The 21438-nt window shown below is 40.2% G+C and overlaps 1 protein-coding gene across 2 annotated transcripts in view; it reads left to right on the plus strand.

Moving 5' to 3' along the window:
* bcl11ba (BCL11 transcription factor B a) overlaps nt 1–15453 on the plus strand; it is a 50918-nt gene extending 35465 nt beyond the window's left edge. The window contains exons 3-4 of one of the 2 annotated variants that reach the window (XM_039671050.2): nt 9544–11403; nt 13392–15453. In XM_039671050.2, the coding sequence (XP_039526984.1) occupies nt 9544–11403; nt 13392–13414 (1883 nt within the window). In that variant the 3' untranslated portion in view covers nt 13415–15453. Of the gene's footprint in view, nt 1–9543; nt 11738–13391 lie in introns of those variants that run through there. The other variant, XM_039671041.2, reaches the window with a different exon arrangement.
* The last annotated feature ends 5985 nt before the right edge of the window (nt 15454–21438 follow it).

Raw genomic sequence — 21438 nt, forward strand, 5'->3', positions numbered from 1 at the left:
ATGGCTAATCACTTGTGGTGAACATGTTTGAGAAAAACTCCAACTTGTCTTTCCTTTTGCTGATAAGTAGAAAAAAAAGGTTCAGGTAGCTTTTTAGCAAACTTTAGCCATGATTGAAACCGGCTTGTGCAAAGCAAAAAGAATATTTTTAACAAAGATTTGTGTATTTTTCCCGTTAAAATATCTCAAAAATATAAAAATTGTCAAAGGGTGACCCCCTTTCTCTCCACCATTTCCAGTCCCCTCTATCACGTCTGCTTATAAATTAAATTGGCGATAATGGCAAAATAAAGACAAGATGTGACATGTAATTGACAGAAAGAAGGAAAAATAGTAGTGAAAAAATAGTGAAGTGGTGTTGTCCAAACTGCTGAAGTGTGTTTATCCTCCTGAACTCAACCTGTCCAGTTGGGGGATTTGGCAGATCGGAGGCAGAGAATGTAAAGCAGATGTTAGCTGTGGGAAATGGCTGTGCGCTGTCCAGTCCAGGTCTGCACTAGTATGTCAAGCAGGCTGTAAAAAAAACAGCTGCTTCTAGATTCCTTTGCCTCATTTACACTTAGGAAATCACCCATGATTCCCGGTTCCCCTGCTGAATGCTATCTCTTCCCCTCAGATCTGCCCACTGTCTTTGTGGCAGACGGCGCTGTCCCCACTGAGCACTCTTCGAGATGCGCAACTTTGCGGATAAGGGCGCCGCTGCTCTTGACGGCACTAGTTCACGATTATCTCTCCTGTCTGAGGCTTTCGGAGCAGGTGTAGCTTTTCCTACAAGCGGACGTCACGTGCGTAAACGCGTGAAGCGTTCCTCCGAGCGACGGGGAAACCGGGGCCAGGCGCCGGCTCTCCACAGCTTTGTTCGCAGCAGCACAATGTGCTGGGACTGATTTGCATGTAATCGTTGCCTCCGATTTGCCATGATAGTCATAAACAAGACATTAGCAATTCAAGGTGAGGAATTAGAGGCCTGGGAGACTCCCAGATCACACACATGGTAATGAAGCCCCTGGCTTAATAATGCAAGAAATGTCAGGAAACTTTCCACAAGCTGGGCGGACGGGAGGGAGGCACCCCATGCCTTTGGGCTCATGTCATCTTTGTTCTAAATGCAAATCAGTTTGTCGTGACATTGACTCTATCAAATGTGGAGCGCTCAGACACCCCAGGCCCAGAAGCGGGCTGTCAGGTCTGGCTTAGTCTCCCAGGTCCACTCTAGCACACGCGGCGGGCTCTCATCGTGCGCCGCCTACTTCATGGCATTTTGAGCTATCGATCTCCAACACGGAGTACTTGTTTTTGTGTTTTCCGTCTGTTTCTTGTTTCCCAGTCCTCTCACAGGAAGACGTTAACACAGCAAAGCGCTGGAGAGAGTCACTCTGTTAGCAGGAACTCAATCCGCCTAGTCTGCAGGTACCATGAAGTACAAGGAATATAATCTTGACCTTAATAATTTAAGAACTCCAGTGTGTGAAAAACTCCTGGCAGTTCAAAGAGAGATGACTCTGGCTCAGAAAGGGAGACTTCTAACGCTCTGGAAATTCCAAGGTTATCTGAGTAAGTCCTGGTTAACAGGATGTCCAGTTTTGAAGTGGGATTTGCAGTCCCATGTGACCAATTTTTTTTCTCTCCTTCTTCCCTTTGCTCATCTCCAGCATGAAAAGACAGAGTCTCCCAAAAAATAACTCCAAAGGTTAAGATATTAATTAAACGTTAAGGGGCGAGAGGACGGATAATGAGGGGACTCTTCACAAACAGACTGCCTAGTGCTCCAGTCAGAAAGCCCGGAATGAATGAAGGTACCAAATCAGTTGCTCTTCACTCTCGGTCTCTGCAGTCATTACACAAATTACCTCCCAGCCTCAATATCAGCCTGTACCTCTTGCAGTTGTCATAAGTAGCCCTGGTCATTAGAGTATGCTGGGTAATCAGATGGAACAAAATTCATCCCAAGCAATTAAAAAACACCTCCAAGACCCGTTGGCTGGCAATTAAACCTTTCGCTGCACATCTCGACCATCATCGTCTTGGTCTTTTTTTTTTTTTTTTCCAGTAATTTAATAACTTTGAGTGAAGTATTTAAAAGCTTGACCTTATCACAATTCCTCCTCAAAAACCAGATCAGATGTTTGGGGCCTTTTCGCCCAACTTACCTTTTATCTAGTTTGTTTAAAAGCCTAATCTGTTCCAGCACATAACAAACAACCTTTTGAATTTGCCGTAATGAGGAATTTGCATACGTTTCTCTTATTTCACAGCGCACAGGGCGCCGAGCTGGGAATGAGCGCTGTAATTTGACGGCCTTGACACAGTTGACATTAATCGTAAACTGTCTAGTGATTGGCACTTCCCCAGCAATTGCAGATCTAGAGGTAAACCTGTTTCCCTCACCGAATGGTACAGCCTTCCATAATAGCCATGATTTAATTTAGCTATTTAACCTGTAATTCCAGCAATATTTATTGAAGAGCGAGGGGAGAAAATTGGGCCATTAGGCGCAGAGGATGAATACATTGAGATGAAAATGAACACGCCTAACTGGTAGTTGACCTTCGCGTTTTGTAGCAGTTTTTATTAGCGCAGGCCACAGTAATTACTGCAAATTGAATCATAGAGAAAACTGAAATCATTCGGTAATGAGCATTTTTATTCGTTATTGCACTTTCCGACTGGGCTGTGAGGTATGAAGTCTCAGCTCGGGGCCAGCGCGCGCTCCTGAGAGGATTCCGGTACACGGAAACCCAGCTAAATTAACACTGCTGAATATTTCTTCTCAGATCTGCGCCGTGAAACAGTGTTAACCAGCTTCTCTCACTCACACCTCATACGGATATAAAGACTGGCATTATTTAAAAAAACAAGAAGATGATTTTCTCCCTGAACCTGAGGTGGTGTTTTGTTGTTTGGTTTGTTACAGACGGTGGTTGGATTTGGTTGTGTGCCTTTTTTAAACAACATCCTCTCGCATTCTCAGATGTTGTTTTTCTGAGCCGGAGAGAGATGGGGTGGGGGGGTTGGGGTGCAATTTATTTGTGAGCATTGTCTTTTTTGGACGGCATATGGCACGTCCTGTAAGACGTCGCAAGATGCAAATTCAGGGGAGTCTGACTTTAAATGAAGCAGTGACAGTGACAGGAACCCTTTTGAAGAGCACACATCACAGTACTCCAGGGAGGAACAGCAGGGGATACCCACAATGCCGTGCGGCTCTCTCTCTCTCTCTCTCTCTCCCCCCTTTCTGTCTGCACCACCCACCTCTTCCTTACAGTACAATGGCATTCATCACACAAGAGACTGGCGTTACTGTATGCACGCGGCCCTCATTTACAGGCTTATCCCGCACCCTGCCTTCCTCAAAGGGAGACTAGCCGTAGTGTTGAAATCCTGCAGCCATAACATCATCTTAGCTCTACCAGTGTTTACAGTCTCATTTTGTTGTTTTACCTCACGAGTCTTGCTTTCATACCGTATAGAGCGTGAGGTGACGTGCTGTGTCGTTTAAGTATCCACGTATTATTTCCCTGTTGTCGCAAGGGACTCTAATTTGCTTCTATTTTCCCTCTTGCTCTCCCTCTGTAGATTCAGATAACAACTATTTTGCCTCACAATTGCATCTCTGTTTGATGCGTTCATGTGCTTGAATAGAGACGTGTGGCGATTCTTTACACTCAGCTGCGCGGTGCTTTGCAGCCAGACGCAGCGGTTGAATGAGGCTGCCGCCATGTTTCACGAGACCCGTCTCTGCTCCGCAAAACAGCAGCTTGAGTCCTAATTAATGGGACATGCGTCGCTCTGCATATCTATCCGAGGAGAATCTAACTTAATTTTCGAGCAGGGTGTCTACACTAATAATCGTTCAACGGAATAGTCATCCTGAGGCCTGTGGAGTTTAGTCCCTCTAAATTATCATTAAGGACCAGACTAAACTTAATCAATATTAAAAAAAAAAAAAAATTCTAGGAGAACATGCCGGGATAGAGATGAAGGTGGAGCTGATTAGACAGGTCTCAGAAGATGTTTGCATGAAGCAGGGCCTCCTCATAAGCCCGGCGCCTTACTCTAAACAACCGTAATAAGTCCAGGGTGTCTCGCTTTGGAGCATCCACAGAATTACATGTCTCTGATGTACTGGAGTTTTTTGTTTTTTTATGAAATGCATGGAATGGGAAGGAACGTTTCGGTTTAGTGATTTTAATGTTCCACAAAAAATTTGCCATAATTCCAAGCTGTCAAATTTACCAAATCACTGCGCTCTCAAATGCTTTTTCTACACAAGTACCCTTAACCTGTTCTTATTAACAATTATAGTAATTTTTCACTTTTCAGCAGCTTTATATTATTTTTGTTTTAAGCTGAAAAACATTTCCAGACAGCCATGATGAAGCACTTATGTCTCAAAGGCGTCTCGGTCAGCGGCGTAACTGTCTCTGGATCTGTCTTTACTGTACTATGACTGTAGTTTCTGTTGGAAATTTGGATGGCGTAACTGTAAATGCCGAAAAATGGGACACCGGACTCCCTCGTGGGCCCAGAAAAGCTACCGTGCACGAGTGAGCTAGTTTCTCGCTCTCCCTTTCTTTCTTGCGCGCGCTTTTCCCTCTTTCCTCTGTAAGCCATCCAAGAAGCCCCCTGCCAAAGCTGTGTGTGAACCACAGCCAAACAAAACACAGGCAGCGGTCCAGGCCAGCGCGGCACGCTTCCACTAATAGAGAGAGAAAAGCTTCCAGACCCAACACGCTACTTACAGGACGGCAAAATTCTTTACGCTAGATAATAACTTAATGACAGCCTAAAAATGAAGTCCCTATAGTGAAAACCACTGTCAGCAAATGAGCACCTCATTAAAATATGGTATATCCCTTTTCTCCCCCCTTCCTGTCAATTTATAACCCGGCTTTTTGTGTCAAAAATCTCAAATTCCTGGAGATTTTTGCTCCTTTGTCCTTGCTAGACAATCTGGTTGTGTCTCTCTTAACACACACACACACAGACAGCCCTTTCAAAGCAAATTACATAAACTATGTGACAATATATGGCAAATGAAACAAACATCTTTTTTTCTTTAATTATCTGTGTCTTTTTCTTTATCCATTGTAAATGATATGATATAACGTTTCAGGGTTTATTTTTAATCTCGTTAATGGTGTGAATAACAAAACACAATCCGTTCACCGAGCACGTCTTCAGGTGTAATTTACAATCATGCATTGACCTTGTTGCTTTAAACGACTACCACAAAATAATCGCCATGGTAAATTTGTGACACTGACTGTGAACTGTAAAATAAAATGTGAGAATCGTAGAGAATGCATGTTGAATAATTTTTATTCATCTTGTACACCCCCCCCCCCCTCCACCCATCATTTTCAGGATGAAAGCTAAAGTGGCTCATTGTATCTCTCAGTGCAAATCTGAAACCTATTAACAGTCATCTTTTTATTTTTCGGTTAATGTGTCTTAAAGCCTGGCATTTGCATGCCGTTTAAGTCGATGTGTGTGGAGAGCCACGATTGTTATTAGTGATAATTTCTCTTTAATTGAATTGGGGTCTGCATGCACGACTGATACTGCCGATGACACACACTTTCACACAATACCGTCCTCGTTCTCCTCTCCCGCCCGGCAGCTGGGCCTCGTTGGGAATATCTAATTGAAAATAGAATCAGCCAGTGCTCACCATGAGAAACTAATCACTCCAAACTTATCAGGAGAATGGGCAGACTAAAATCTGAGAAATCTGAGATGGCAGAATTCATTGCAACAATGCAATGAAAAAAAAAAAGACATCAGTAAATGTCTCTGTGTGGAAGTCTAAATTATAGGTTATGTTAAGTGTGTTTGTGGTGCTCTTTTTGTCTTTGTAAAGGTGCATGTAAAGAAACTAACACCTAAAATATTTTAACTTAGATTTATTAATGCATGCTATTCAGAAGTACTTAATATATTTTATATTTTTTAACACTTCTGTGACACTTTTTCAGCTGATATAAACATATTAATATTTACAAAATTCAATTAATAAAATTCTAGACAAATCCTTACTTAGAATCAAATCACATAATTTTCAAGCACATTATGTATTTTATATTACATTATTTTTGTGCATGTATATGTATAAAGATAACGCTTGCAACTATTAATTATTGCATTAGCTAGTATTAGATACATTTATTATTTATGTATCATCATTTTGGAAAATATTACCTGTATAAATGTGTGTTTTGTGATCATTAAGTGTATATGATTCATTATGGTTTATGTTAGGTATAAATGTCTGCAAACGTGTGGTGATCCAAGATCCGATAGCGAACAGCTACAGCGCCCCATGCCGACACAAAATCCGGGGATACATCCACCTAAACCTGATCACACTCAGTGTTGGTAGCAAGAGAAGTACTGCAGGTTTTCTCTCCCTCTCTCTCCCCCTCTCTTCCTTTTTTTCATATGGAAATGTGAAATAATAGGGTGATTAAATAGAGCTGTATATTAAAGTACAGCTGACATTAGAATTAGCATAATGTGCTCTCGCCTCGGGCTGCATACTTTATTTGCCATCTGCGTCGGACTCCAATCCCCTCGGGAGTGCAGGCGCTGAACACTTCTCAATAAACTCACGCCCGAGTCTCTTCAGCACGACCACAAATACCATTCCAGGCAGCGGCCATTGATTCGTCTTAATTGTGGGGCAGAAATGAACATTCGGCCCCCTGATGACTTCTGTTTGTCTGCAAAAGGATCAGCTAGTACAGTAGCCTATGTTTTACGCCCCGGTTGTTAGCATAGAGAAATGCTCTCTCTCTCTCTCTCTCTCTCTCTCTCTCTCTCTCTCTCTCTCTCTCTCTCTCTCTCTCTCTCTCTCTCTCTCTCTCTCTCTCTCTCTCTCTCTCTCTCTCTCTCTCCCTCACACACACACACACACACACACAAACTCACAGAGGAAAAGAACAGTGCCTGGTAAACACAGACGTTACTTGTTTTCTAGGCTTTCTTTACATGGAGCATTAGTCTTTGAATGCATCTGCCATAAAACAACAAGAGGAGGTTGGAGGTCGGTGTGTGTGTGTGTGTGTGTGTGTTTTATGTGTGTATGCATATATGTAGGTCTTGAGAGGCTGGGGGAAGATGGCCATTGTGCTGGTGCTTACGCTCTGTCCACTGTAATTAAGTCAAAGGCTTTACAGGACAAGGGTAGAGGTAAACAGATGTTCTTATGAATGCACATCAGCCACATAATAATGCCCCAACATTATCATACAAAAATACCAACATTATATTTGCATTTTTTTTTTTTTATTTAATTGTGTTTTGTATTGTTCTATACGCTATCTGAAACTTATGTTAGCATTAGAGACAGAATTTCAGTTTTTTCATAGATGTTAAAAATATTGGTTTATAATGAGATTTCATTAGGTTAGGAAAGTCCTGCAGAATCAAAATAATATCTAAATGCTAAATGTGTTTATTAAATTATTAAATGGCACAGACCCTTTAGTCTCAGACCCCAAACAGAACATGAAGGTAGGTTAAACTAATAAAATTGAACCTATTTCTCTAAGTGCAGAAGGATGACTATGGTACCTGCAGAAGAAAACGTCACAGTTTAGCATTTACAGGTGTTTTTTTAATTAATTAATTTATTTTATGTTGATGTGGCCGTTTTTTTAATGAGTACAGCACTATTTAAAAAATAATAATAATTTACTTATTTACATTTTTGTGTGCTTACTAAATTCCTTGATGAAATATTGCATTTCCTTATACCAATACGATGAAGCTTCAGGCTATTGCTGTATATAATCCCTTGTCTCTGTTTCTTTCAGATGAAAACACACTCCAATGTTTAGCATTGCTTTTCGGCAGCATGTAAAGGAATGCTAGAACAGATTCGAACCATTTATTCTCTCTGCTCTTTTTGATCCTTCACAATGGCCATGATTGAAATAGACACCCATGAGGGCTTCCTAGTCCCAGCTTTTCCGAACCCTGTGTGTGACTGCCGCCCCATTGTTCTCTCAGCAGCCGCTCACTCTCGCACACATACATATACATGAAAACACTCATAAAGGTACACAAAGCACAGCCAGAAATCAAAAACCTGAACAATTACAGCAGCATATGTTTTCCTTCGTATCCTAAATTGCTGCATTAGGTCAGAACAGCAAGCTTTCATTTTATAAATAAATGAAACTCATTTCCTAGAGCACAATTACCATTTTAACTGTAGATCTCTCTCTTTTTCTTTTTTTTTTTTTTACACCAGTGCCCCAGGAGTACAGCAGAGATGGTTTAGCATCCTTTTTCACTGTATACTCAGTACACTTGGCTTGTTTGTGCTGCCATGGTAATGAGTCCCCTTTGCATGGTGGAACCGATGTAACGGTGAAGTTGTAGCATCAATTAGTCATGTATAGTTAAAGCTCTAGAGCCGCACCAAGCACAGGAGCCACTTTTTAACACATCCTCTGATCCGAGAACTGATAGTGTTCATACTTTACCTGAACCCAGAGTGTATGCAAACTTCACACATTAACTTGCTTGTATTTAATTATATGATTAAAACTAGAATAAAAAAAATAAATTGTTATCAGAGAAATTGTGCAATTAATTCACTGGTGAGACATTTTTTTTTTTTTTGCTCTCAGAAAAGCAATGATTCACTATGATGTAATTAAGGGGGAGGGGGCTTTCCAGGAAGTGTAACTATAGAATAAGATAAAAACATGAGAGGAAGTAAGAAAAACAATCTTGAAAAATTCTTAATGGAACAGTAAATAATACCCTTGAGCTGTTTTAAATGCCACAGACTTTAACGCTCACACCGGTGCACTTTTTTCCCCCACAGCCGCTTAAATCACAGGCAGTGTTTTCACTCCTTATTTGAAACCATTTATCTTGATGTGCACTCCCCCTTCCCCCCAACCCAGACCCTCCTCTCTCAAAACATTTTTTTTTTTTGTTTCTTTGAGGAGACAACTTAAGTTTATTTGTTTTATAGTGATGAGAGTCCCCTAAATCACAGTTTAAATTGTAGTTTTTCAATTTGGTGGCATATTACTCCAGCATCCTTGGACAGTCTTGGTGCTTGGAGGGTTTCCCAGTTTAGTGTTCTTTCCTTGCATTATGCTTCTAAAATGAGTCAGCCATTTGTAAAAGCGAAGATTAAAGACGAGCTGAAATGGGGAATGTATTGTTCACACAGCGCCAGTCCTTTGTGGAGCAGTATGAAAATGCACTTGTCAAAGCTCTGTTAAGTATGAGTTGCCCTGTTCATGTGACAGCATGATGGGCACACGGCAATGCCTATTGCACAAAGTGCAAGGCAAATTTAGAGAGGTGTAAGATACCTCAAAGTTTGTTCTTTGCAACATGTAATCATTCTTGACCCTATGTCTCATTTTTCATCAAGTGAGATCTGGTTTTAGGGGGTTATTCATTTTAGCAGGACCAAATTTCTAGCACTGTGGCACAAGTGTTGTGGAAAAGACCTGCAGAGTTTTTAGAATGAGACGTAAATAAAGATCTTTGTTGTTTTCTGTTTGGTTGCAGGTAGAGATGAACCTTCGAGTTACATATGCACGACGTGCAAACAGCCCTTTACCAACGCCTGGTTCCTTCTGCAGCACGCTCAGAACACGCATGGGATCCGCATCTACTTGGAGACCAACTCCTCGAATACCTCCCTGACTCCACGGATCACTATTCCTCCCCCCATTGGTGCTGAATCCATCCCACAGTCCCCATTAACCAACTTTTTGGGGGACAACAACCCCTTCCATCTCCTACGGATGGCTGGGCCACTACTCCGAGAGCCCCCACCAGGATTTGTGGAAAACCGCCTCCCCAATACGCCTCCCTTTGTCAGCCCCCCTCCACGACATCACTTAGATCCCCATCGCCTGGAACGCCTTAGTGCAGAGGAAATGGGTTTAATCTCCCAGCATCCCAGTGCCTTTGAGAGAGTGATGCGCATGACACCCATGGCCATGGAGTCCCAGTCCATGGATTTCTCCCGGCGACTTAGAGAGCTTGCTGGAAACAACAACTCCACTCCACCGCTGTCACCAAGCCGTGCTAACCCTATGCATCGCCTCCTTAATCCCAACCCCTTCCAGCCGAGTCCGAAGTCGCCCTTTCTGAGCACCCCTCCGCTGCCTCCCATGCCCCCGAACAGCACCACCCCACCACAAACACAGGGAAAGTCAAAATCCTGCGAGTTCTGCGGCAAGACCTTCAAGTTTCAGAGTAATCTGGTTGTTCATCGGCGAAGCCACACGGGCGAGAAACCCTACAAGTGCCAATTGTGTGACCATGCCTGTTCTCAGGCTAGCAAACTGAAACGCCACATGAAGACCCACATGCACAAGTCTGGCTCCATGACAGGGCGCTCTGACGATGGCCTGTCCACCACCAGCTCACCCGAGCCAGGCACTAGTGACGTAACTGGGGAGAATATGAAGAACAGGGATGGTGATTTCAGAGGTGAGGGCATGGGCCCTGACAACGAAGAGGAGGAGGAAGAGGAAGAAGAGGAGGAGTTGGAAAATGAGAGCAGGCCTGAGTCAAACTTCAGTATGGACTCTGAGTTCTGTCGGAATAGGGAGAATGGCACAAAGCCACCTTCGGATGAGAAGAACCTCTCCTTGGGGAAGATGGTGGAAAACGTAGGGCTCAGCTCCATCCAGCATTACAATAACTTAATAGTCAACAATCGGAAAAGGTTTCCGTTCACCAAAAGGGTCTCAGAGGGGCAGAGGGATGTGGGTGACGATGATTCAGTAGTGGGGGAAATAGACCAAGTGGAGCGGGCAACTGTAAACGGAAGGAACTGTGGCTCGGGCGACTCTTTCTCAGGCCTGTTTCCCCGCAAGCCCACTCCCATCACCAGTCCTAGCCTTTCCAACTCCTCTAACAAGAGGATCAAAATCGAAAAGGATTTGGACATACCCCCAGCCCCCCTAATCCCATCTGAAAACGTCTACTCCCAGTGGCTTGTGGGCTATGCAGCATCCCACCACTTCATCAAAGATCCCTTTCTTGGCTTCACCGATTCCAGACAATCTCCATTCGCCACCTCCTCGGAGCACTCCTCTGAGAACGGCAGCTTGCGATTCTCCACGCCGCCAGGGGACCTGCTGGACGGGGGCCTCTCCGGCCGCAGTGGTACCGCTAGCGGAGGCAGCACCCCACACTTGGGTGGGGGCGCGGGACCGGGACGGCCCAGCTCGAAAGAGAGCCGGAGGAGTGACACCTGTGAGTACTGTGGGAAGGTGTTCAAGAACTGTAGCAATCTGACAGTGCACAGACGCAGCCACACAGGCGAGAGGCCCTACAAGTGTGAGCTTTGCAACTACGCCTGTGCCCAGAGCAGCAAGCTCACCCGCCACATGAAGACACACGGCCAGCTCGGTAAGGAAGTGTACCGCTGTGACATTTGCCAAATGCCCTTCAGCGTCTACAGCACGCTCGAGAAACACATGAAAAAGTGGCATGGGGAACATTTGATGACAAATGAGGTCAAAATTGAACAAGCAGAGAGAAGCTAAGCCAGATTTCCTATTTTGCCTCACAATTCCTTGATTATAAAAGGGGTAGCTGGATACTCTGTTTTTTTTTTTTTGTCAGTTTTTTTGTTGCTTTTTTGTTTGTTTTCAAGTTAATGGTTTGAGTTAGTTTGTCCTAAGAAACTCCTATCTGAGAATGATAAAGACATTAAAGAAGAGGAAAAAAAAGAAAAAAAAAAGGGAAATTTAATTTGGAGCCGGTATAAACCGCCTTATTAATAAGTGGATACATTAGACAATATTTTAAATGGAGCCTTTAACTGTGCAATAATTTCTGTATTTATTGGATTTAAAAAAAAATGTTTTGGCATCTGCAGGTTAATTTTTAGTTGATATTTTTTTATTCCATTATCTTATGATTTATTTTAAATGCTGAGATTTTGTTGTTTTTTTAAACCCCAAAAAACATCCTGAGATTTTTGTTTGTTTGTTTTTAGCGAAACAGAGTATCGTTTGAGAAATCCATAGGCCACTGCTTACAATGTAGATTATTTAAGCTACACATGTAATTTCTTGAAGAGAAGCCGCATTCAATCTTCAAATTTCAAAAGCTGAATTGAGAAAGCTATGTCTTTTTGTTTTCCTTTTTGTATATTATTCATACTAAATGAGCGGACAACAATCCTTAGACCTTGTAGCACGAACTGATTATAAGCATGTCAATCTAATTGGGAATGTAGCACTGAATATCAGTTTTAACAGTAAATCTAAAGAGGTGGGGCTGAAAACCTGTCTACTGGAAATCAAGATGAGACTATAAAAACAGACGAAAGCGAAGGCAGCTGCTTATCGGTACCTAGTACCGACCCAGACAACGCTAGTCATAGGATGGATTGTGCTATAGGTCTCAATAGTGAATTTTAATCGCCAGCACCCTGTCCATTGACACTGCACTTAATCAAACCTGTTTAATTTTGCTGAACAGCACAATAGTGGTAGAAGGAAGACGGCTTTAAAACAACTCAGGGTGAGCTGCATATAGCTACTTCTGCCAAGTCTGCCATCTGATCTTAGCCGTCTTCTCCGATAAAGCAGTCCAGTCCTCTGGTTCAGCTCATTCACAACCCTCATCTTGTCTCGTCTCCACACTTCATATTACACTGCCGACCACCCCTAAATGTCATGAATCAACTCCATCTTTCACACAAAAGTGGCTTGTCATACTACATTGTTGTTAAGTTAAAGGGACAGACATCTTGGCCAGAGGATGAAGCAGTTTTTGTACACTAGGAGGGTGACTTACACACATACACACACATGCAGGAAGGGGAAAAGAAAGAGAGAGAAGGGTCTTTACAGTCCAATTCGGGTTAGTAAACCTAAAAGCACATTAGTCAAAAGCAAGGCAGCATCACTGTTCTGTTTCCATTGACTGACATTTAAATTTAAACATTGTTATTTTGTGTTCAGTTCTGTTGTTTCATTTTTGGGTATTAGGGGCTTCGGTTTTAGAGGGAGTCACCACTTTAACCAGATTAGATTAGAATGAATTCAATTATACGTTCCACAATGTTGTCATTCTATTACAATGTTTCTTAAATCACTTGAAACAGCCCTATGCATTTTTGTACATATATATATATATATGTGTGTGTGTATATATATATTTATCAATCATTTTGAGAGACAAATTTATACTGCACAGTAAATCTGATTAAAGTTAAAAACGCATATGATATTGACTTATCTGGTTAATCTGGTCATATCCCGTGTGTCAAAGCCATCAGCAGGTATGCAGATTAGTCAATTGCACAGTAAAGAGTGTATGTCATGACCTGTTGAGCGTGTGCTAAAACAGTAAGACAATTTTTTTCTTTCTTTCCTCTCATTCAGGACTTCCTGTGATGTGTAGTTGAACGCATTCTCAGAAGTAGCAACACGCTTACAGAATGCACAGCTGAATTTTCCCATTTCTTTTCTCTTCTATCCAACTGATTTATTGGCAGTTAAACAGCCTTCTTTCGACAAGATGCCCTAACCAGCGCAAACGATTGAAGCGAGGGAATATTGTGGTTAAAAAGAGCAAAGCAAACTAATGAAAGAGAGAGAGAGAAAGAAACGTAAACATACACAGCTTTTCGCAGTTGACCCGCACTTTATTATTTTGATTTACATATTTGAGAACAATGGCGAAAACGGCTTCTGAGCAAGAAATTATGTTAAAAAAACGGATTTATTAGGCCTTGCTAGAGGGAGCATCTGAGATTGAAGTGCCAGTGTTGATAGGCTTGGCTTTCACAATGCTGGCACTATAAAAATGAAATTAATTTATTTGGACAGTTTTTGTACTGCCATTCAATTTGACATGAGTGTGCCTTGAATACTGATCTTCCTATTTATTGTCTTCTAAGACAAATGCTACACTTTTGTGATGCAAAGAATTGAAAGAAAAAATTAAGTCCATGTGGTTTTAATCTGCTTCTAAAAGAATAGTGATAAAAACAGATACGTAGGTCATTTAAAGAAGTTGGACAAAATGAGAAGTAGCCAGCACAATACTAATGTGTGTCTGTGTGTGTATATATGTATGTATATGTACATATAACTGCACAAAAACACACACAATAGGCAAATATATAAATATATATGTAAAATTTTTCACTTCAGGACAGGACTGCGTCCCTTGAAAATAATGGATGATTCTTTTGCTACAAATAGTCAAAGAAGGGACTGGACAAAAATCAGGAACTACAGAAACTTTTTTTTAAAAAAAAAAAGAAAAGAAAAGAAAAAAGTAAAACGTTTAGTGCACTCTGTCTTAAAATACGTTTACAGTATTGAAACAAGTACAAGGGTAAAATGATATTTCTGTGTATGTGTGTTTTAAACTATTTTTTTTTTCCAAGTTTGCTTATAAAGTTTCTCTGAATGCCATAGTGGCGTGTGTATATTGGTTTTTGGTGATGGGATTTTAAGTATATATATATATATATATATATATATATATATATATATATATATATATATATATATGACATTTCTCTTGTTTACTGTAAAAGTATACCAGTATTTGTAATATTGGAGAATGCCTGGGCAATTTACACAAAAAATAAAAAATAAAAAAAGGAAAGAAAAGAAAAGAAAAAAAATATTTTTTCCCCAATTATAATTTCTTTCCGTCTTTTTCATTTTTTTTTTTTTTTTTTAAGATTCATTTTACAGTCCAATTTAAATTGTGGGTCTTTAAAATGTTTTGTCACTGTAACTGTAAAAGTCTTAAGTTTTAGTAACTTTTCTGCCTTGGGTGTAAGAAAATAAAGATTAAATTGTTTAAGAGAGAACTGCAATGGGGCCAGCGACTTTTACTTATGGAAAGATGATCACAGGAAAAATACTGAGGTTCCTGTCATGTGTACCTTTCTGGTTTCTTCTTCAGTAATGAATTTTCTTAATGGCTGGAATGAAATACATGTGTAGGCACTATGATGTGTTTATGTGTGTGTGTGTTTGTGTGTGCGTATATATATATATATATATATATATATATATATATATATATATATATATATACTGTATATGTACACACATTTGGCAGGATACAATTGTGAAAATTGAAATTAAAAAATGTACAGATGAGTTTAAGAGGTTGTCTGACCTTTTACTGTAGCTATATAAAACAGTAAATGTTTTGTTCACTCTTATCTTGGTTGTAAATAATTTTATATGCTTGCCCAAACTTTACTTTTCTGCCCCCCTCCTCCTCCTTTTTTTTTTTTTTTTTTTTTGTTGTTTTTAATTTGTGTGTTCTGACTAGCACTGGCAGTAGTCTGTCTATTTAAACAAAGCCCCCTTTTTCCACTGATTTGGGGGCGTAATACCTGATTTCTGGGGCCTGTAAAGTTCAGGCTCTTTTAGCATGAGAAGAATAGAGCACAAATACAAAATGTTTTACCTATTCAAGTCATTATTGTGTCATCATTTTCTGATTAGGAAGTAAAGAAAAGGGTCTGGAAAGTTTGGAACGTCTCTCTCTCTCTTTCTCTCTCTCTCTCTCTCTCTCTCTCTCTCTCTCTCTCTCTCTCTCTCTCTCTCTCTCTCTCTCTGCACACACACACACACACACATACAGGAAACAGTCTCGCTCATAATATGTCGAAAATAATCGACACAGGGGACTTTTTAAATGTATAGGTAACAGGATAGCCAAGCCAAACCTTGCTGTATATAATCTTCTCTCCAATTGGGCACAATTCACATCAAAGCTTTTTGCCTCCAACCAAAGGCTACAATTAAAGTCATTAAGAGCTACTAAAACTGACCACACTCATACAGACATGAATCAATCAGCCTGACCCACCATGTATTCTTTCGAACCCTTTCCCAGGATGTATGAACCTCTGGTTTCTACATCTTTAAAAAGATGTGGCACTTTGTGGAGGTCAGAGAGCTCTGTATGACTGACTGTCCACTTATTTACAGTAGGCAACATTCATCTCAAACTGACAATTACTATGTTAACTTGTGTTATACTAGTTGTTTTTTGAAATCTGCCCTTCTGTGTATATTTTAGTCTCCCTCTCTCTCTCATATTTCCGAAGCATTAGAAGCTGATGCTGAGGCAACTTTGGTATGCAGGTCTTGAATAAAAAAAACAAGATTTTTTTAATGCGGTTTATTCATTTTTTTTCCACACTTCACGATTCATCATAATGTTTGTTGCTGATTTAAAATATTTTGTTAATTTGTTACTGAGATAAAATATTACACCTTTTACATGAACCTGAAATGCTAACATCAGTGGGGGTGGGTAGGGGGTTTTACATTATATTATTCAGCTAGCTTAGGTTCATTAGCTTCTGTTTGCTTTAATACCATAAACAGATAAAGCTGTAATCTCAATTTAACTGGCTCTCGGGCATGTTCTTTTCGTGTGGGAATTCTTAAAGAAATGTAAGACTCTTTAGATCACATCAACATATTTGTGTTTTAAATTCTTATGTGTTTTTAGTTTAAAACAATTTTCAAATGAGATCTATTTAGTAAGACTGACAACAACAAAAAATGCAGATTACCTCACTCACTCGTCTGTCATTATGAGGCCATTTTGTGGAGAGTGGCAGAGCTCCATGAGTCGGAGGGATACGGAGCCCCTCCCGGGACCTGTCGAGGGGTTGGTAAGCTGACTGATGGCTGGCTCTGCAGGTGCCCCATTCGTCGTGGGCCCTGGGCGGTGAATTAGCGCTCATCCCGACTGCTACGGCATCATTAAGCCCCCTCATATCCAACTCTCTGCGGTGTTAAAAACCCCGACGTAATGCTCTACCTTGGCCAGCCATCGAAACCTCCCGGCACATCCCGATGGGGTTTAAACTTCACGCGCTTAAAAAGAGGGTTGGAATACTCCTGTGTAAGATTAAAAACATGAAAAAAGTATAGTATCCTGTCTAGTCTAAGCTACTTAACGTTACTTTCTGGACTGGCCATGTCCAAATATAACACTCGCGAAATATGCACAGACCTTTTGAGTTAGTAGCCCACTGAGGAGTTATTTAGCTTACTGTGAATACTGTATAACTTGATTAACGTTAAAAGTATAACAGTAGGCTATAGGCTAGCCTATACCCTGATATAACTTTATTTAAATAAATAAAAACCACACACACATAAATAAGGCAAGGCCTACAGAACTAGGCTATATAAAGCAGCCTACATGACGATGTGTGATGTGCTGCCACGTATTTCTTGTTTTGATTTAATTGTGAATTTTTCCTCTTAAAATAAATAAATAAATAAAAAAATAAAATCTCCAATCCAAAGCCACAGTTAGTCAAGGCAGGACAGAGATGGACCAGAGATAGTTTTGATTTGGCATCAGTTTTAAGGCAGGCGGGTAATTAAGCCTGTCCCTGCCTGGCCTGCTCTTTGAAGTCTCCTGTAGGGGGGATTATTCCCACTGAAAGAGAAGAAGAGATGGAGTGAGGGTGGAAAAAGCAGGGTAGAAGAAAAAAATACAGACGGAATGAGAGATGGAAGTGAAGAAGTGAGGAAGGCTGTGAAGAAATCAAATTCTCTTAATATCCCTGTAAATTTCCAAAATTAGGGAAAATCAGAATAATTATGATTAGGGTTTAAAAAATAAAATACATCCATATCCAAACATGATAAAAACCCTTTGAAAAGTAGCAGTGACTAGCAAAAAATCAAAGGTTTGAGTCTAGCATATTGCCTATGAAATAAATAATTATTATTTAATAAATATGAATATATATCTAATGTTTCTATTCCTTTAATTCTTTCCAAGCCATAATTTCTGTCAAAAAGTGTACAGTATATACAGTAGGCTACTTTATATATAAAAATATTATATACTTTTATACAAAAGTCTAGGCACGTTAGTACTGTACACACACAAAAATAGGAAGTTTAAGCCAGTTATTTATATATTTTTCTGTAGTGTGTCAGGAAATATCAGTTTAGATTTCCAAACATTCATTTTGCCATTAATTGTAATAATCCAGTGATATTGATGACTGACAACAGCCGGTATGATCTGATCTCACCATCATCGAGTCTGTATTGCATGAAGAAACAGAAAAAAAACGGAGACAAACTGTGAAAAACTGTGCAAGTGTACCTGGACAAAAGCTGTTTTAAACGCAAAGGGTGGTCACACCAAATATTGATTAGATTTAGTAGAAGTCAATTTATGAATACAATTATGACATTATTTTTGTAAGCATACTCAACTTTACAGCCTTTTTACACAAGTGCCTTAGACTTTTCACAGTACTGTAGATTTGCAGGTCGGTTTCTTCAAGCGTCTTGGAGACGTGTCCGCAGTTCTTCTGGATTTGGTCTGTCTCAGGTTTGTCTGTTTCTTCAAGTAATCACACACAGACTCGATGATGCCGAGATCAGATCTCTGTGTGGAGAATGCTGCTGTTGTCAGACTCTTTGTGTACATAAAAATCTCACTGGATTATTACAATTAGTGGCAAATACAACATTTGGAAATGTAAACTGATATTTCCTACTGACACACTACAGAAAAATACTGTATTTAAAAAAACTGGTGTGTTGTGTGTGAAAATACTAACCTGCCCAAGACTTTTGCACAGTCCTGTAGGCTATTATACATTTGCTAAATATTATCAAATAAATATGTATTTTGAATTTTGAAACAAAAGTTTTTGTATTAGACATAATTAAGAGCCATACCTCTGTGAGTTATAGGGGAAAGGGAAATGCCATTATCAATTTGAATGAAATGCCAAAATATTAGAATATGTTAAAGGGGAGAGAAGCAATCTGTCATACACACATATCACTTTCATACCAGATCCAGTCGCGCTCTCTCTCTCTCTCTCTGTGTGTGTGTGTGTGTGTGTGTGCGCGTGTGCAAGCCAGAGCTCACCCTCTCATTAACCTGTTCCTGCTTATTTCCATTACATAAACAGCAGCAGGATTAAAAGGTACGCTTGGGTTATTCAGAAGGTATGGAATTATTTCGGCTCAGTCTGACAGCGTGCGCAGACCTCCCCTCTCATTAAAAGGCAACTTCAAGTGACTTAAGCCACAGTCTTCACTGCTGAGCCAGAGTGTTGACAGGTACGGTGAGACTTAAGACTTCTAGATCAACATGGCTATTCTTTCCCACAAAATCCCCCACCGGGTTTCAAGTGTCGGCCCGAGATTTGACTGCCGGATGGGGAGGGGGCAAATCCTAACTGCTAAATAGAGCTCAGAGTGAGGTGTGGAATCTTTTTTCTCTCTCTTGCTCTTTTTTTTTTCTTCTTCGTTTTTTTTTTTTGGACTTGTACCTGATCCAGGGGGAATTGCAGAAAATGAAAAGAGGAATGGTGCTCTTAATTATTGGAACGAAGGAGTCTCTATGGAAGATAGCTCAATGAGGGAGTCATGGCAAATCAGGGATTCCCTAGACTTGTGTTGTAATTATTACTATTATTATTCAACCAACTTGTCCTTGTCCAATTGATTGGCATGGCTGTTTCATGGCTGTTTCCAAAAGCAGTCACTCTCTCCTCCTCTTCTCTTGCTCTGACAGACAGATCGGCATGACAAATGACAAGGAAACTAATCAAATATGTTTAAATCAATTTGAGGCTTAACAAATGTAGCATTTCAAGTCAGAGTCGTTCGGAATTGCAGCAGATGCATAAACATCGGCACTTGGCAAGAAAACAGCGCATACAGATAACTGTAAAAAGAAAATCAGTTTTGAATATTTTATTGTGATTAGGGATGAATGAAACAATACTATCAAGGAATATACTGACATAGCCTACTAAATATTTGAAATAGTATAGTGAAAATAGTAAAACATAAAAAACTCGTGTTATCATTTAAACAATAAATCCATCTGTAGTCCTTCTTGAGAAAACACAAAGGCCTGGTTTCACAGACAGGGTTTAGATTAAGCCAGGATTAGGCTTTATTTCAATTTGGACATTTAAGTAGCTTTTGTAAACATCCTTTTAAAAAAAAAAACTACCACTGCAAGTTGCTTTCATTTAAAACAGCTCAAACACGCATTTTAGGCCCCGTCCACACTACTGTGTTTTTGTTTAAAAACGGAGAATTAAAACGAATATGATCTCCATCCACACCAGCGTTTTATCTGCGTATTAGAATTGATCTCCATCCACATTAAAACGACTGAAAACGTGGATCACATGACCATTCACCAACACTGCATATGCGTGCCGGTGTAAACGGTGGCTGACGAATCAGGGAAGGATACGTCATGACTGATGACACCCAATCATAGAGCCGAGCGTGAGCCTCTGTGTCGGCGTTTCTAAAGTTCTCCGTTTTGTCCTGTCTTCACTAAAACGCCCTCTGGAGATTCAAAACGCAAAACGGAGCTGCAGCATTTCTAAACTTCGTTTTATGTCTTCGTTTTTTCCCGGGAGGTGCAAACGTAGCAAAAGGTCTCCGTTTTTAAACGAAAACGCAGTAGTGTGGACGGGGCCTTAGTCTGGGACTATCTTAAGCCTTGTCTGTGAAATAGTCAGAGCTTTGACGTAGCAATTAGCACATATGTTTCAGTAAGGCTAACATGTGGTGCTCATGTGGGTTTAAGTCTATATAGTTTATGACATATTCCCCCAGTTTCACAGACAAGGTTTAGGCCTAGTCCTGAATTAAAATGCATGTTTGAGCTGTAACTGAAAGCAACTTCTTATAAATTTGTTACTGACATTGTTTTGTCTCAAGATGCACATTAGTAATGTTTGTTTGCTAAGGCACATTTATAAAAGCAGGCCTACTTAGATTTCCTAATAGACTGGCCTAATCCTGGCTTAATCCCTGTCTGTGAAACCAGGCCATTCTGATCCAACACTTTCCACTTTATACCTGTCTAAATAATTAAATAAAAAATCCAATGAAACAAAGTTATCTTGTACTGATAACGCCATACAGGACACACAAACTTCAATAAATATCAGTGATCCTGTCAGTTGTCAAACTTTTCTAATCAAAGTCAATGAAGAAAAACACTGTCTAGATGTGGATTGAGAAGGTCACTCTTAAAAAAAAAAAACAAAAAAAAAAAAACTGAGAGACTGAAACATTGAGACAAACAAAGAAAATTCCTTTAACAGCACACCAAACCAGTCACTCAAATGTCACATTTCTGTTTTTTTTCTATACTTTTTGCCTTTCCTTAAGTGACAACAGGGTGAGTTCTTTAAAAAAAAGCAGTTCTAAAGAACTGAAGGCTCTGGCGAGGTGCGTGGTGTCTTTTTGATATTCAGATTTGCCTGCCTACACAGAGCATTATGACACATTTGGATGATCGCATTGTGGGATTATGGGCCTGCCTTGTCATTTTCAACAACAATACTGCGATTTAGGGATGCTATTTCTCACACTGCGGCTCGCATTAACGCCGGGCCCGAAGATTTACATAAATCTT

Source organism: Pimephales promelas, chromosome 15 (genome assembly GCF_988280905.1).
Source record: "Pimephales promelas chromosome 15, fPimPro1.hap1.1, whole genome shotgun sequence".
NCBI lineage: Eukaryota > Metazoa > Chordata > Actinopteri > Cypriniformes > Leuciscidae > Pimephales > Pimephales promelas.